Source organism: Panthera tigris, chromosome A3 (assembly GCF_018350195.1).
Source record: "Panthera tigris isolate Pti1 chromosome A3, P.tigris_Pti1_mat1.1, whole genome shotgun sequence".
NCBI classification, from domain to species: domain Eukaryota; kingdom Metazoa; phylum Chordata; class Mammalia; order Carnivora; family Felidae; genus Panthera; species Panthera tigris.
Window position 1 is genome coordinate 59467674 of NC_056662.1, and position 15632 is coordinate 59483305.

General features: G+C 41.5%; 1 protein-coding gene across 3 annotated transcripts in view; it reads left to right on the top strand.

The window, feature by feature from the left end:
- The window catches only part of AFF3 (AF4/FMR2 family member 3), a 566812-nt gene that overhangs the window by 118121 nt on the left and 433059 nt on the right, over window positions 1–15632 (top strand). For all 3 annotated transcript variants that reach the window (XM_042981179.1, XM_042981181.1, XM_042981180.1), the window contains exons 3-5: window positions 11780–11900; window positions 13155–13467; window positions 13597–13979. In XM_042981179.1, coding sequence (XP_042837113.1) covers window positions 11780–11900; window positions 13155–13467; window positions 13597–13979 — 817 coding nt within the window. The remainder of the gene's footprint in view (window positions 1–11779; window positions 11901–13154; window positions 13468–13596; window positions 13980–15632) is intronic.

Below are 15632 nucleotides of genomic sequence, written 5' to 3' on the forward strand. Positions count from 1 at the left end.
GTCCCTGAGAGTCTCTGTCGAGGCAGGGCCATGGATATATTTTCGTGTCTAGCTGGTGTTGGGTTTATAGTAAGTGTTAATTAATTTCTTTGAATAAAAAAATATGTTTTTAAAACACTTCAGTTTTATAATATCCAGGACTTCTGTGGAACTTAGAATTTGATTCTAACAGTTACTATTTAGGCAAATCATTTAAATTTTCCAAGTCTCATTTCTCCATTGAAGACAGGCATTTATCTGTAAAATGAAGAGAAGAATGTTTATGGCACATAGATTTTGTTTCATTTTTATATTTGCATGTTTATTTATTACAATTCTGTGTTTTTCATAAATAAGGGTTACATAGCAGGTTTGTTGAGAGGGATAATAAAATACCAAAACTTTCCAGCACCAAACAGTTGCCCACTATTACTATTAATATGATTCCCATTGTTATGCTCTACAACCAGAAGGAACATTTTAAGACCCAGAATCTGAATGGATTTGTATTCTGTTTTTTCAAATTATGGTATGTATACAGACTAAATTTTGATAAGGAATAAGGAAAATTTTTTAAATCATTTTATTGTGTATTTTTAAAGTATTTTGAGTATTATTTTCAGTGCCTACTCTGTGCTACGCAGCGTTCTAGGTTCTGGGAATACAGTTTTACAGAAAGTAGACACAGTTCCTCCTCTGTGGAGCTAACCATGTAATGGAGGATTCAGATAATTTGTGTAAGAAATGTGATTGGGGGCAGAATGTAGGGTTCTATGTAGGACACATGAAGGTCAGGACTGGTCAGGACTTGGGTCTGTTGAAGGCATCAGGGAATGTTTCTGAGAAGGAAGCATCACTAAATTGAGAGCTTCAGGATCAGGAGGAGGTAGGCAGGTGGCAAACATATCCCTGGGCTCAAAGAGAGGCCATAGTGTAGAGATTAGGGGAGATTTGGGCCAACACTGGAGAGAGAAACAGGGACCAAGCCCTGCAGGGCATGGATGCCAGATTTGGATTCTGTCCAAGGGAGGATGGAGCAGAACAGTGACTGATCAAACTGCTATTTTAGGGAACATCACTTTACTGTGGAGGAACAGATGACAGGAAGAACAACCAGGAGACCCTTTGGGATGCACTCTGTGGGCTAGGAGAGAGAGCCAGTGGTGGCCTAGACTGGGGAGGCAGCTTGGAGGAGACCTTTGGACAAATTTGAGTGATATTGACAGGACCTGGGGATTGACTAGATGCTCATATTTCTGACCCAAACAGCTATGTGGGTAGTGGTGCCATCCACCAACACAAGCAACAGAATGGAGGCAGAGGCTGGGGTCAGGGAGTGGCAATGAGCCATGTGTAGACTTTCTGGGCTCTGTGTAACTGTGGGAAACATGACTTGAGAAAGTCTGGTGGATGGTTGCATAATTGGTTCTGGAGCTGAGAAGAGAGATATAGATAAGTCTTAGAGCCTTGCATGTCACCAGTATAAAGATGGCACCTGAAGGGAAGGATATGAATGATATCACCAGGAAGACTGTCACATGAGAAGAGACCAGGCCTAGACACAAGGTCTTACCCATAACCCTGAGTGGCAACAAATTCTAAAGGAGTGGCATAGGAGTAGAAACATGCACAGCACACTCAGGAGTAGCCCAGGAGGTGAATCACGAGTATACATTTCCACAGATCCTAGGGAACAAAGTTTCTCTAAAGCAGTGGTGGCTGTGTGGGAGGTTGGGGAGTGGATGCCTAGTGGGGGAGTTGTGACCTTGCTGTGAAGAGCAGAGCCAGATCACATGGGTTTAGAAAAACCAGGAATTGGAGAGAGACAAGTGTGGATGGCTCTGCAGAAAATGGTTGCTGATGGAGAGCAACAGCAAAAAGACGACAGAAGGTCAGGGAGAACTTGTCATTTTCTTTTTTAGAAGATAGGAGGACCTTGAATGGGTTTATTAGCTGATGAAAAAAAAAAAAACCCAGTGGAAACCAAGATGGTGACTAAGTAGGAGAAAATGGTATCTGTGGGAAGGTGGGGAGGGGGCAGTAGGCTTCAGAGTCCAAGTGGGAGAGTCAGCCTGGGGAGGAGAAAGGACTCACCTTCGAGAGCAGTGAGGAGGAAAGGGTTGGTGAGGTGAGAAAGGTTGGAGGATGGGAAGTTGAGGGAGCATCTGCCTGTTGCCTTCTGTTTCTCTTTGACCGAGGAACTGAGCCCAGGTCTCATGCCCCGGATCTGATTTCCTCGTGACATAGAAGCTCCATCCTCTCAGTGGTTCTGTGTTCTCATTCAGATACTGAGGATTTCTGTCATACATTCCTCTTCCCTCCTCCCTTTACCCACCAAGACTTCTAGCTAAGCCCATAAACTGCCCTGTACTAGAATAGGTCCTTCTTATCTTCAAAACAGGTCTCTTTCCCTCTCAGATAAATTAATAGATCTATTATAGTGGTTGCCATTTGTGTTTCCTACATGGAAGACTCTAATGGTTGATCTGTCAGATTGCTTAGACATCAGAAGGTATTTGAGGACATGCATATCCCTTTAATTCTTCCTTTCCTTAAAGTTAGCTCTGTTTGTTTTCATTCTAGCCTAGGGCTAGTTCTGTACCTCACAGGTAAATTAATTCAGCTCAACAGATGGAAGTGGCTCAAGTTAACTCTTGCTCCTTTTCAGAAATCCCATTTCAACCAGATAGTGTATGTCATTGGTGGTTCTGGGAAGAAAAGAAGTTGAGCAGTTGGATTCAGGAAGAACAGGGGCCATTTTTTAATGGCTGATGTACAGGGTCTCAGGACTTTCTATGTCCAAAAGCCTGACCCAACTGATAGTAAGAAGTTATATAAGAGGACTTGGCCACCCTTCTGCCCTCTGATCACATCCATGACCCTGAGTGGCCACACAGAGATTGTATGGAAGGGCATCATGGTTAAAACATAGGCATGATATGAAATATGACTCTTCCTTATAGATGGCATTAAAATTCCTAGGAGTGGAAGTTTAGAAACTTATACTGTAAAGTGAAAATGAAGTAACGGTATTTTGTGCAGGAAAAGTAATTTATTGGCTCTGACATGAAAAGCCCTGGGAGTAAGCATCCTTCTAATAATGGACACCCATGATTGATGGCTGTTCTGTGCTGCTGCTTTCTAGAAGTGAGCTCTTTGAAATAGCATAGTAGGGACTTTGCAGGTGAGTCTCATTTGGTTAAGTTACTGCTGCTTTTGTGAAGCTCCACTGCATCTTTATATTCTAACAAGGAGAAGATGGTAAATCAGAGTAATTGCTTCATCTCAAGGCACTTTTATATTGTAAAGGAAAAAGGTCCTGTTAAGAAACTCAGATTAACTTCTCTGTTTATCCTATATGGAGAGCCTCTTTGAAAGCTGCTTATCATACAACCTGCTGGTTTATTTATAATGGAACAATTCCATTAGAACCTGACACTTGTTCTCATGGCAGCAAGACTTAAGATCCCTCAGGAAAAGCATTTAACCCTTGGAAATGCAAAGCTGTCATTTATCTGTCATCTCTCTAAAAACTCACTGGAGGGTATTTACGAGAGAGATTTGGAACAGTTATCATTTCCACCGAGTTAGAAATGGAGTTAGGACTCACTAAATGGTCAGTAGAGAACAGATGAGCGTCCAGTACCGTAGTGCAGAAGCAGCTTGTCTTTGTTAGTGCCATTACAAAATGCACTAATTATGGTGTTCCACAATTTTTAAGTAATTCACTGTACAGAGTTCAGGGACTGGTGTATTAGTTAATTGCTAGTTGTAACTCATTTGAATTGCTTATCTCACTTATATTTTATAAGTTTTACAAGAGTTCTGAAAGTTGATGCTTATCAACCAAGGAAACTTAGCAGATCTTAGAAGAATGAACTCAAATTGTCATGATATGAAAATTAACACCCTTCTGCCTGGCAGTTACTAGCAAAAGATGGGGATACCATTTGTCAAAGTCTGTCAGTAAGTAGGTTCCCTGGGGAGCCAGTGGAGCATAGTCTAAGAACTCATTCTCTGGTGCCAGACTGCCTGGCTTCAGACCCCAACATTGTCGCTCACTGGCTATGGGACTTGTACAAGTTAGTTAAACTTAGAGCCTCATGTTTCTTCAGTGGTTGATGGGGATAATGTCTCTTGGGGTTTTGAAGACTACTCAGTGAAATGTATGTGAAGTGCTTCATGCAGTGGCTGCATGTAGTATTAGAGGGTAGTTGTTGTTATTAGCAAAATTTAATATGGGCCTGGTGGGTTTGGTAAGGTGTTATAGATTATCCCAAAAGGATATTTTTCTTTGGAATATTTGTCGGCTACATTTGTCTGTGGGTGTTCATTATTTTTGTGACTCCCTTCTCTTTCCTAGTTTCACCAAAGCTGTCGTATAGGACAAGTGATTACGGCACAAACCATCTTCAGTTCTTCTCCCATTCTTGTAGAACAGATTGGCAGCCCTGAGGAAGAGATCTATAAATGCTCTCAAAGAGAGTCTCTGAATCACCTTTGTGATCAGAGACAAACAAGTAAGATTGGACTGACCTTTTCAAGGTACCTATGGTAGAAATAATATTGCGGGTCATACTTACAAAGCTGATGGCAAGTTAGTGGTGTAATGCTGTTGGGGAAAATGGAGGGAACAGGTGTGAGAACTGAAATTACTTGACTCAAAAAGAAGCCTAGTATAAGTGAGCAGGGCAGAGTGATGTTCTTCAGGATTTAAGGGTTTATTGTATTCACCGCTGACCAGTCCTCTCTTCTCAGCAGATCTTTAACTGCCGACCTCACCACAATTCTCACCACCACTACCCTCTGCCACCCCACCCCTTCCCACCACCCTCCAGCCCATCTTCCCAGCACACCACCTCTACCACTCTTACCACCACCATCACCACCCTGCTCCCCATTACTGCTCCCTCAACACCCCATCCCTTCCCATTTCCCCCCACCCCTTCTTACTACTATCACCCCGATCCATACCCCCATCATTATTATTACCACCCCCAACACCTCACCCCCTTCCACTTCCCCCACAGCCCTTCTTATTACCACCGCCCCCACCACCCCTGTCATCACCACCCCCACCCCCATTATCCCATCACCATCATTCCCCCTACCACCTCATCATCACCACCCCAACCCCATCATCACCACCACTACCACCATCATCCTCCCCACCCCCCACCTCCTGGTGCCAGCACCACAGCTACAACAGTTCAAGGCCTTGAAGAACTCTCATTGGAGGATCCTTGCCTCTTCACCAAGCTCTGATTCCAACCCACCTTTTCTCTGCCTGACTTGCTTCTCTCACCTGCGCACTCTCTGACTACCTTCCTGTCTTTCAGTCTCCCAGCTCTGTCTATAGATTAAGGAAGGAATTTGCAAGTATACTTCTGTAATCTTGCTTTTCTCGGACTTAAGGGATTACTAATCTTCTATCATTTGCTTTATAAATAACAAGAGATGATAATTAGTTTGACTCGTTAAGTGTAAAGCAGTTATTATTTTGCAGCATTTGATTAAGTTTCTTTAATTATGCACCGTTGTATATGCTACTGCTCCAAAGATCAGGAGAGTTTCTGTGACACATTCGTCTCTCCACTTAATGCCTTTTCTTCTTCCTATTTGCCCCTGTGGCTGCCAGTGCACACCCCAGGGGCAGGTTAGCATGTTTTCCAAGGACTTTAAGTGTCCCACGATTGAAAAGGTTGTCTTCTCTGTGGTCAGGGTGTTCAAGGCCTGCCCTGATACAAACTGTATTCTTCCCTTTATCCACCCTTCATTTATTCACTCCAAACCAAACCTGCTTCAGGAAGGATCAGATAAACTTATTTGGGGTAAGGTAGAAATGACAGAGTAGCAGTGGAGCAAACCAAACAAATGAAACTTTAAATGTGGAATTCCAGCTGGATAAAGAAGTAGGATGGTGTTGGGAGGGCAAGAGTCACCTCTTCCAAACCCTCTCAAAGGCCACTTAATAGTAATTTATGTACCTTGTACTTTTAAGCCCTTCTTCCCTTCACTGTCCTCCACCTGCCCTTTTCTCAAGACCCAACTCAAAGGAGTCTCTTTCATGAAGCGCTCCAGATTCCCTGTGCTCCCTTCTGCAGTGCCCTAGCCACACGATGTCAGCATTCTCTGCTTAGAATAGACCCCTGCCCAGCACTGAGTGTGGAGCCTGCAGAAAATTCTCTCTCTCTCTCTCTCTCTCTCTCTCTCTCTCTCTCTTTCTCTCCCCCTCTGCCCCTCTCCCCCACTCATCCATGCTCCCTTTCTCTCTCTTTAAAAAAAAAAACTTATAGAATGGGGCCCTTCCCTCTTCTCCCCCTTGTCTTCTGAATCATTAGCTTCTCAGCAGCAGGAAAGGCTAGTCACAGCCCTAATTGTCTCCCCTGCATCTAACACCATGGCATTCAGGAAATGCTTTTGGACTGAAGTGAATTGTATTTCTGCTGTATGAAGAGGAGAATATTTTTTAACCATGGAGAGAGAACATGATAACTTTCTTCAGATAGGTGAGAGATTGTTCCCTCTCTTCCCCTTGAATGTACTTGTTTCCCAGACCGCAACTCTGGAGACATACCAGTAGGTAGGATAATGTTTTTGGTTTTGTTTTTTTTTTTTTTTTTTTTTTTAAAGAAGAAAACACTATGATGATTCCAGCCAAGGGGTGTAATTAGCTACATATCCCCTTGGCTGAAAGCCTCGTCCATGGGAAATGCAGTTTGTTTGCAGCGATTGTTCGAATGTGAACAGGCTGCATATGAATCAGTGCTACAGGGAAGAGAGTCGGTCCCTCCTGGCCAGCTGCGCCTTCTGGGTCAAACTTGAGCTCAGCAGAGGGGGCAGCTCCCTCCAGCTCCAGCACCTTTCTCTCTAATAAGACTGCAGAGACCAGAGCAGGCTGAAGAATGGGTAGGATCTGAGGAAAATGATGAGCAGCCTTTGCTGGCTTACTTTTGAGTCTATAATTTTTAAATTCACTCACCTGTCCTTTATTCCACTCTTCTGTATTACATGGATATCCTTTTGGCATGTGTACTGTGGAAAGAAACTGATTTTTGTCTTTCGTTTTTTGGGACTATAAAAAATTATAACAACCCAGCCTTTATTCCAGAATTCTCCTTTTAGTTCTTTCTGAATGGAAAGTAGCTTCCCTATGTTTCATTGTCCTGTTTTGCTTTTGTGAGGGAAACATTCACTGTTTTCTAATACGGGGCTTGTAGACATTAGGGTTTAGGAAGTATGTCCACCTCTTGGCTCCCGGGTAGCCCCTCCTCTATGGATTGACATTGCTGTCCCTTCTACATGATGTCTTCTTTATGACATTGTTTTGGTGATTGAACTCTTATACTGAGTCCCTTGATCTTTAAAAAAGGTAGCCTAGCAATAATATCTACCATCCTTGTCTTTCTCCAAGGGACATTGTAAGGATAATTAAGGGACATATGTGTGAAACGTTTTGAGCCCAGTGGAAGGGAGAAACTATAAGACACAAAGGTATTGCTATTATTCAGTTTCATACTGTTACCATATGATCAAGGATACATTAATTTTGGAAATGGTGATAATTTCATGTTTGGACTTCTATTCCTCCCTAATCAGCATAATTGGCTTTGCCCTGAACCCTATACTTACCTCATTTTATAGATTAAAAACAAATAAAGGGCAATGATCAGAAATGTTTTTACTATGTTTTTCACTGGCTATTTTTTTTATTCTGAAAATAAGTTAGTCTTTTAAAGGTAGTTGATTAAAAAGCTTCATTTTCTGGGTATGTTATGCATTTGCAATATATAATAAATAATACTGTAGCAGTTGGCTGCCTCCACTTTCATACAAAATAAATAAATACATTTGGTGACATACATTTGAGGAATGTGATTCTTACAATTTTCACAGAAATAAGGAATAACTTTACAGATGATAGAGATTTTACCATCTGCTAGTAACAACAACAATAACAAAACAGCTCATGATATGAAGCTCTTACTGAGTCTAATGTATTTATTGGCATGCCAGGAATAAGAATTCTCTACAACTTTAGTCGACCATCCCCAGGGAAGATGACCTGACTTTCAGCATGTCAGGGGAAAGGTTCCTTTGCTTCTAAAGCAAATGACATGGGCTTTACATCGTTTGAATGGCAGAGGAGGGAAGAGGGCTAAGTTTTAATGGTGAGAAATCAAGAGAAAAGCACTCTCCAGAATTGTAAGTACCTACAGAGATTTCACTGGTAATTGGTGGAATGGTGGACTTACTGTCAAGAAGATACGGTCTTTATGAGTTAAACATTTAGTGTTGACCAAAGAGATAAAATTTCAGACATTTAGAGAAAGATGGGGCATGTAAGTCCAGACTTTCTCTACAATGACATTTGCATTAAGCAGGTGACATTTTCCTAGGCTTGACGTGACAGGTAAGGGTTGTGGTTCTAGTTAAGGATGAGGAACCAGGAGGGTCACCGTTAGGAAGGGTTAAATGTTCAGTGGAGGTTGGGGAAGAGAAACCAAAGGGAAAGCATTAAAGACGTATTAGCTCTCTTTTTGGGTTTCCTTTGCTCTCTTCCGGAGGAGGTGGGGATGATTGTCATTTTTGATCATTCTGGTTTCATCTGGTGGCATGGAGGATATTGCATGGCACAAGCATCATGGCTATCCCGTGAAAGATGGCCAGTGCATTTTTAAAAAACTGTTTATTTGTTTATTTTGAGAGTGAGGGGAGGGGCAGAGAGAGAGAGAGAGAGAGAGAGAGAGAGAGAGAGAGAATGAATCCCAAGCAGGCTCCATGTTATCAGCACAGAGCCTGATGTCGGGCTCAACCTCATGAACTATGAGAACATGCCCTAAGCCGAAATCAAGAGTCAGACAGAGACAACCAACTGAGTCACCCACACACTCCAATGGCCAGTGCATTTTTATTAGTAGACTATGTGTAGGTGGTCCTGAGGGTGTTCAGTCTTTCTTAGTAGTAGAAGCTATAGGCTGGGTATGCAGGTAGAACCTCATTAGAGAACTTTAGCCAGCACTGGTGTGCATCTTGGAGTGCTTTTGGTTATCTTTAAATGGATTGGGGAATGAAGCAGGTTTAGTTAAAGAGGAGCAGCTTGCCTCTCACCTCCCAACTTCTCCATATTTTTAAGTGATTTTTACTCCCTGACCCTGGAAAATACAGTAAGTCTGATATCTGCCTAATTGATTTTTGCTTTCAGCCTAATGCTAAACATCTAAGCCATGTTGCAGAGTAGGCAGTGTTTATAAATTTGTTTTCATTGCTATATTCTACATCATCCCTCCTTTTTTTTGTCATGCCTCATATTTGGACCCTCATGTCCTGTGCCCTTTCCCATTGGCCTTTGGCAAAAATGCTGACAAACTCATACACATTCAGATACCAAGGGCTGATCAGGTTAAAGTGTTTCCCCTTCTTGTGGTGTCTACATTTTTTACAGGGGTGAAGACATCTTAAGCCAGAGGAATGACTCTCTAGTTGTGGAATTTCAGTCGTCAGCCAGCAGATGTAGGAGGTATTATTTTGGGTATGGGGGCCTCTCAGAAGTCCTGAAATCATCCTAAATGACCACCTGCCTGCTCCATGTTACATAAGGCCACTTCATGCATCATACCAGTCTTGTGTGTTTGGTTGGTTTGACCTTGCCTGAGGGCAGCAAGCATGTTTATGGAAGTCTCTGTGCATGGAGTCCTGCATAGTTGGTGCTTCGCAGATACCCGTGTGTGCTGGAGAGGGGAAGAAGTACGGTGCATGGTATGCAAGCTTATTTTTCTGATTGCCAAATGCTGGTTTGGGTTCTAAAGTTAGCAAGTTCATAGTAAAACTCGAATTGTCCCCTTGGTTAAGGCTACTTCATGCCCATCCACAGCATGAGTCGTGTGTTGTCAGAGCAGTCTCCATTTGAAATCCATGGAATGTGTGTGAAAGCTGCAGTCTCATATTGCAAATGTCCACAAGCAGGGCAAGGCAATCATAGCCTCTTCTTTGAACTTGAAGCCTGGTTCTGTGAATAAGAGTGTCATTTTCATCTTATGCCTCCCTTATGCCAGTCACTATCACTATAGCCATCCAGAGAGTTCTTAGTGATCGCAATGTCAGAGCTGTGAGCCTCTCATTTGGTAAGGCTGTGGCTGCAGCCTCCGTTTATGTGAAGGTCACTGGTTGGACTCCCCAATCTAATAACTTTGGGTAATGTACGAAAGATGAATTAAAATGCTAATAGGTGATATGTTCTGGGTATTTTAACATTTCCTAATCTTAAATTTAAATGAAATTCCTTAGGTGTTCTCCCAGCCTTGCTGAAAGCATATTTAGCATTGCCCCTTAGCGAATTTAAAGTATATTCTATCCACCCGGGCAGGGCTAGAAGGATAAGCAATATTTATTTTATGATCATTTTATTTGTGTCCTCTATAGCTACATGACACAAATATTCTCTTATACTCAAGATGGCAATTCAGCTAAAACAAAACTAGACAAAACAGGATCTCACTCTTTCATATATTTCTATGAACCCACAGATCCTTTCATTATTAACAACATTTAAAAGCAGTACATTGGAGTTTGGGCACCTAAAGCTATTCCAAAGCCATTTTGTAGATTACCTTCACGTTTAAACCTTACAACGCCATGAAACATCCCTGTTTTATAATGAAGACACTGGGGTGCAGAGAGGTTGTGTGGCTTTTCCATCATCATGTCGCTGGTTATGGGAGAACCACAGTCAGTAGGTGGTTGTCCCGGCTCCCAGCTCAGGCATCTGTGCATTAGATCAAGTGGGAGCTCTAAGCAGAACAAGGTCACTTAAAATGCTTCTGCTAGGAAATGAAGACAGTGCTCATTCTGAGGGACATGTCAGTTATGTTGTCTCCACTGAGCCAGATTTACTTTATGTACCAAGCTGAAAAAAACATGTGTATTTCCTTCCTTCAGTAAACGGGTCACTTCCTTATTATTAGTTGAATTAGCCCCTTTATTTCCTCCTTATGAGGGGGAAGGAACACTCCCTTAGTCCTCCCAGTTATCTGGTGTCTGGTCACTTCATAATTGTATTTTGGGAGAATAGATATTAATTTTCTTTAACAAAAAGGCTGAGATCCTTGATGACACACCATAATTCAATTTCCGTTCTCTCCCTTCGTTGCCTGCACCCCTTCCTCCTGGCACATTTTTCATAGTTAGGAGTGATAGTGTCAAATATATCAGAAGGAAGAATTGATTCAGTAGTAGTTTGACGACTTGACTGATTAGCAGAGATCAGAAGAAGGCTCATAACTGTGAAAACCACTGCAGCATGGAGTTTTAACAGCTCTTTAGGGAGCTAGTTAATGAAAGAATCACTACAGAAACACAGCCATGCAAAAAAAAGAAAAAAAGAAAAAGAAAAAGAAAGAAAGACAAGAACAGAAGCATTCCCATATAACACTCAGAGTCTATGTCTTAAGAGGAAATATGCTCATAATTTCTATTTACACATCACTGTAATTACTGTCTGCCTTAAGATTACTTTCAGTCTTCTCCTGTCAAAATTGCTTAGATATTTCCTGTTTTACATATCAGGCAGAGAGGTCTAGTACTGGTTGGAACTTGTCCTAAGGATTTTCTTTTGCTCCTGAAGAATGTAATTATCAGACACCCAAGCTCATACTGCTTGATTAGACTGGCTTTAATCTGATCCATGTTCTTATCATCACCATTTGTCCATGACCCAGACTTCTGCACTCAGGGGAATGTTTGGGCTTTAGCCTTTAACTTTTTCCTATGTGGTTGTTCTCTTTTGTTTCTCCTGATGCAGCGTCTATGAACCAGATAGAAATGTGTTACGGAGGAAAGAACGAGAAAGAAGAAATCAGGAAACTCAGCAGGATGATGGCGCATTTAATTCGAGTTACTCCCTTTTCAGTGAACCCTACAAGGTAGATGGTTTTCTGTTGTTCATCTTCACCTTCACTTGTACCTCTACTTTCAGTCTGTATTGGAAGAGTCGACCAACCAAACTTCAGCTGGCTCTCTGCCTGGTCAGCCCAGGAAGACAGCTCAGCCACTCAAAATGAGGTCTTCTCAGATCACAGATCTTGGTGTTTAGTTCACACGACTTGACTGCCTGCTCCCTCAGTAAAATATAACTTTTGCTTAATAGTGAGAGCTGCTTGCTGTGATTTTTATCAATAGTATAGACTTCATTTCTGCATTGATTTTCAAAGTCAATGCCACTTGTTATGTTTTTTTCTCAGCTATTAGGAAATATAAAGAGGTTTGGTAACATTTGCCACACATGGGTCATGCTGCAATCAGGGTACCTGATAGGGTGATGAGAAAAAAGCTGCTGGATTGCTTCTCATTTATACCAAAGGTCAGAGATACAGCTTCTCTTCCAAAATGAAGGGTCTTCCAAGATTTCACTAATATCTGAGGCTGCACAGAACTATGGATAGTTTAGGCTGGTGGCTTCTTGCACATTTAGCCCCATGTTCATTTTAAGCTTTACTCTGACTTCTTTTGCCTGTCCCTCTGGGATTCTGACAAGAATAATTATATATTTAGAAATTGGCAGCAGAACAATTTGAGCCAAATTTGAATTTTCAAGAAAAGCTTCCAAAGGGACTATAAAAAAGAAAAGAAAACCTAATCCTGGAAAGTCTTAATTGAGACTGTTGTGTGCAGCTACAGTGGTAAATTTTCTGATTTCCTTAGCTGTAGAACACCACCAAGGAGAGATTCCTTTTTGATGTAGTCTAAGGCTCTTAACAGCTTCCTGGTTCTGGCATGATACAGAGTGTGGATGGACTTCTTCAGCAAAGGACAGGTTTTTTTTTTTTTTTTTTTTTATGTTTATTCATTTTTGAAAGACCGAGACAGAGCACAAGCAGGGGTGGGGCGGAGAGAGAGGGGGACACAGAATCTGAAGCAGGCTCCAGGCTCTGAGCTGTCAGCACAGAGCCCAACACAGGGCTCGAACTCACGAACCGTGAGATCATGACCTGAGCTGAAGTCGGACGCTCAACCGACTGAGCCACCCAGGCGCCCCAGCAAAGGACAGTTTTGATGTCATCCCCCAACTCTTATTCTGAATGTGACAAGCCTACTGTGATCAATAATGGCACCTCTCCGTTGTTTCCCGTGTTTCTGTTGTCTCTAACAAGAGGGTACGTGTGTTTCTCTTTCTCCAGACGAACAAGGGAGATGAGCTCTCCAACCGGATCCAGAATACTTTAGGCAATTACGATGAAATGAAAGACTTTTTAACTGATAGATCTAATCAGAGTCATCTCGTTGGCGTTCCCAAACCTGGGGTTCCTCAGGCTCCTGTGAACAAGATCGATGAACATTTTGTTGCAGATTCAAGAGCCCAGACCCAGCCCTCATCTGTCTGTAGCACTGCATCTTCCACACCAGCAGCTGTCCCCGTGCAGCAGAGTAAGAGGGGCACCATGGGCTGGCAGAAGGCTGGGCACCCACCATCAGATGGCCAACAGAGAGCAAGTAAGCACGGACCCAGGTTGCTTGATTTGAACAGATCTGCTAACCCAAAGAACCATAATAAAAAACCTAACCACTCTGTGTCGAGCCCCTCATCCTCATCTTCCTCTTCTTCTTCTTCTTCCAACTCAGCACAAGGCTCTCTCAGGACCTTGCTTGGAGATGGTGTTGGCAGACAGCAGCCACGAGCCAAGCAAGTGTGCAATGTAGAGGTGGGTCTTCAGACCCAGGAAAGGCCACCTGCTATGGCAGCCAAGCACAGCAGCAGCGGACACTGTGTTCAGAACTTTCCTCCATCCCTGGCTTCAAAACCCAGCCTGGTTCAGCAGAAACCAACTGCATATGTGCGGCCGATGGACGGCCAAGATCAGGCTCCTGATGAGTCTCCAAAACTTAAGTCATCCACAGAAACCAGTGTGCACTGTACGTCATACAGGGGAGTCCCGGCCACCAAGCCAGAGTCCACCAGAGCCAAGGCCAAGCTGTCCAAGTTCAGCATCCCCAAGCAAGGAGAGGTAAGTTTTCTCAATACCACCTACATACATCTGAGCAGTTCTAAGTGACCACTGGACGATTACAAATTAAACTCCCATGTTTCTTTATTTCAGTGTGTGAACAACTCCATATGGTAGGATTTGTAGCAATCACTAAAGGAGGATGTACACATAAATAATGGTTTCCTATCAACTTTCTCAAATTGATTATCACCAAATTATTTTTAAGTTCCAACACATGCAGTTATGTGTCTACATTCATTCAGGAAAGGAATGTCTCCTTTAATATAGTTCAAGGGATTTTTTTTGTATTGTTAATGAGTCAGTGTTGACACAGATACTATATATTAGAAATAAAAGTATCATAAAGGCTATATATAAAGAGGTTAATTTTTATGTAAAAGAGTTCAGAAGTTTGATGCTTTTGTCAGTTTTGGAATGTTCGAGCACAGATTTCACAAAGTAAACCTCATAATGATTTTTAAAGTAACTATTAAATGACTCAATATTGAGGGGCATCTGGGTGGCTCGGTTGGTGGAGTATCTGACTCTTGATATCAGGTCTTCATCTCAGGGTTGTGACTTCGAGCCCCGTGTTGGACATGGAGCCTACTTAAAAAAAAGACTTAATATTAAGTATGGTGCATATTCAAATGTATCAAAGTCTTGTCCATATTATAATATTTAAAATCCAGGTTAATTGATTTGCATCAAGTAAGAACTCTCCTTGTCCTATAAAAATGATCTTAGGTTATATGAAGAGAATGAAATCTTTTAGTTCAGATTCTTCTGGTTTGCATCTTGAATTTAATCTAAAGTATTTATTTATTGCATTATAAAATATGTATATTGGATGTATAGAGTATTAGAATTCAAAAAGGCAAATCACATAATCACAGGGGTAGCAAAGAAGCCATGATTACTCACTTGAACAGTAAATCTGGATGGAAAATGAAGTTTTGTTTTAAAGAACCACATTTCAGACTATATTACAAATTGATGACAGTTGTCAAGAGCACATGAAAAAGTATGCCTGCACATTTTTTTTTGTTTTGTTTTGCTGTGATGTGGTATATTAACAAACATAAAATGTGAATTCTGGAGCATTGGATTTAAGAACTGTCCATTTTTTTTTTCTTTTTGACACAGTCATTTTTAAAGATGGAGTAACACTGCAGGATATTCTGTATATTTTAATTTGATTTAATAACCAAATGAAACACGAATGATTTGATGTTTCTTGTTGGGAGTCTGACAAGGCTGAAGTTAATCATTTCTGAGCTGAGCTATCACTTCAGAAAGCACCATGCATCAGTTGGGAGATCAACATATTACCCTTGAAGGAGAAGATATATATTTTTTTACTCTAAGGTGTTTATACAGGTTCTAAAGAAGAAATTAAGTGGCATGTATACTAGTAACTCCTTTTAATTATTCATTTATGATGGATCCCATAAAGTATTCTTAGGAATTAATAGAAGCAACACATAATTTCTGCAAGCATTTATGTTTTTAAAAGTTTGTAGGAAACACACATTAATATCACTTTACAAAATGAATTTATCAAGCCCTTTGATTTTTGTTGTCATCAAATGACCTGGCAAATTAAACATGGCTTATCCTTGAACAGAGGTGGCTGCAACAACCAGGAATCCTTTATAATTGTAATCCCAA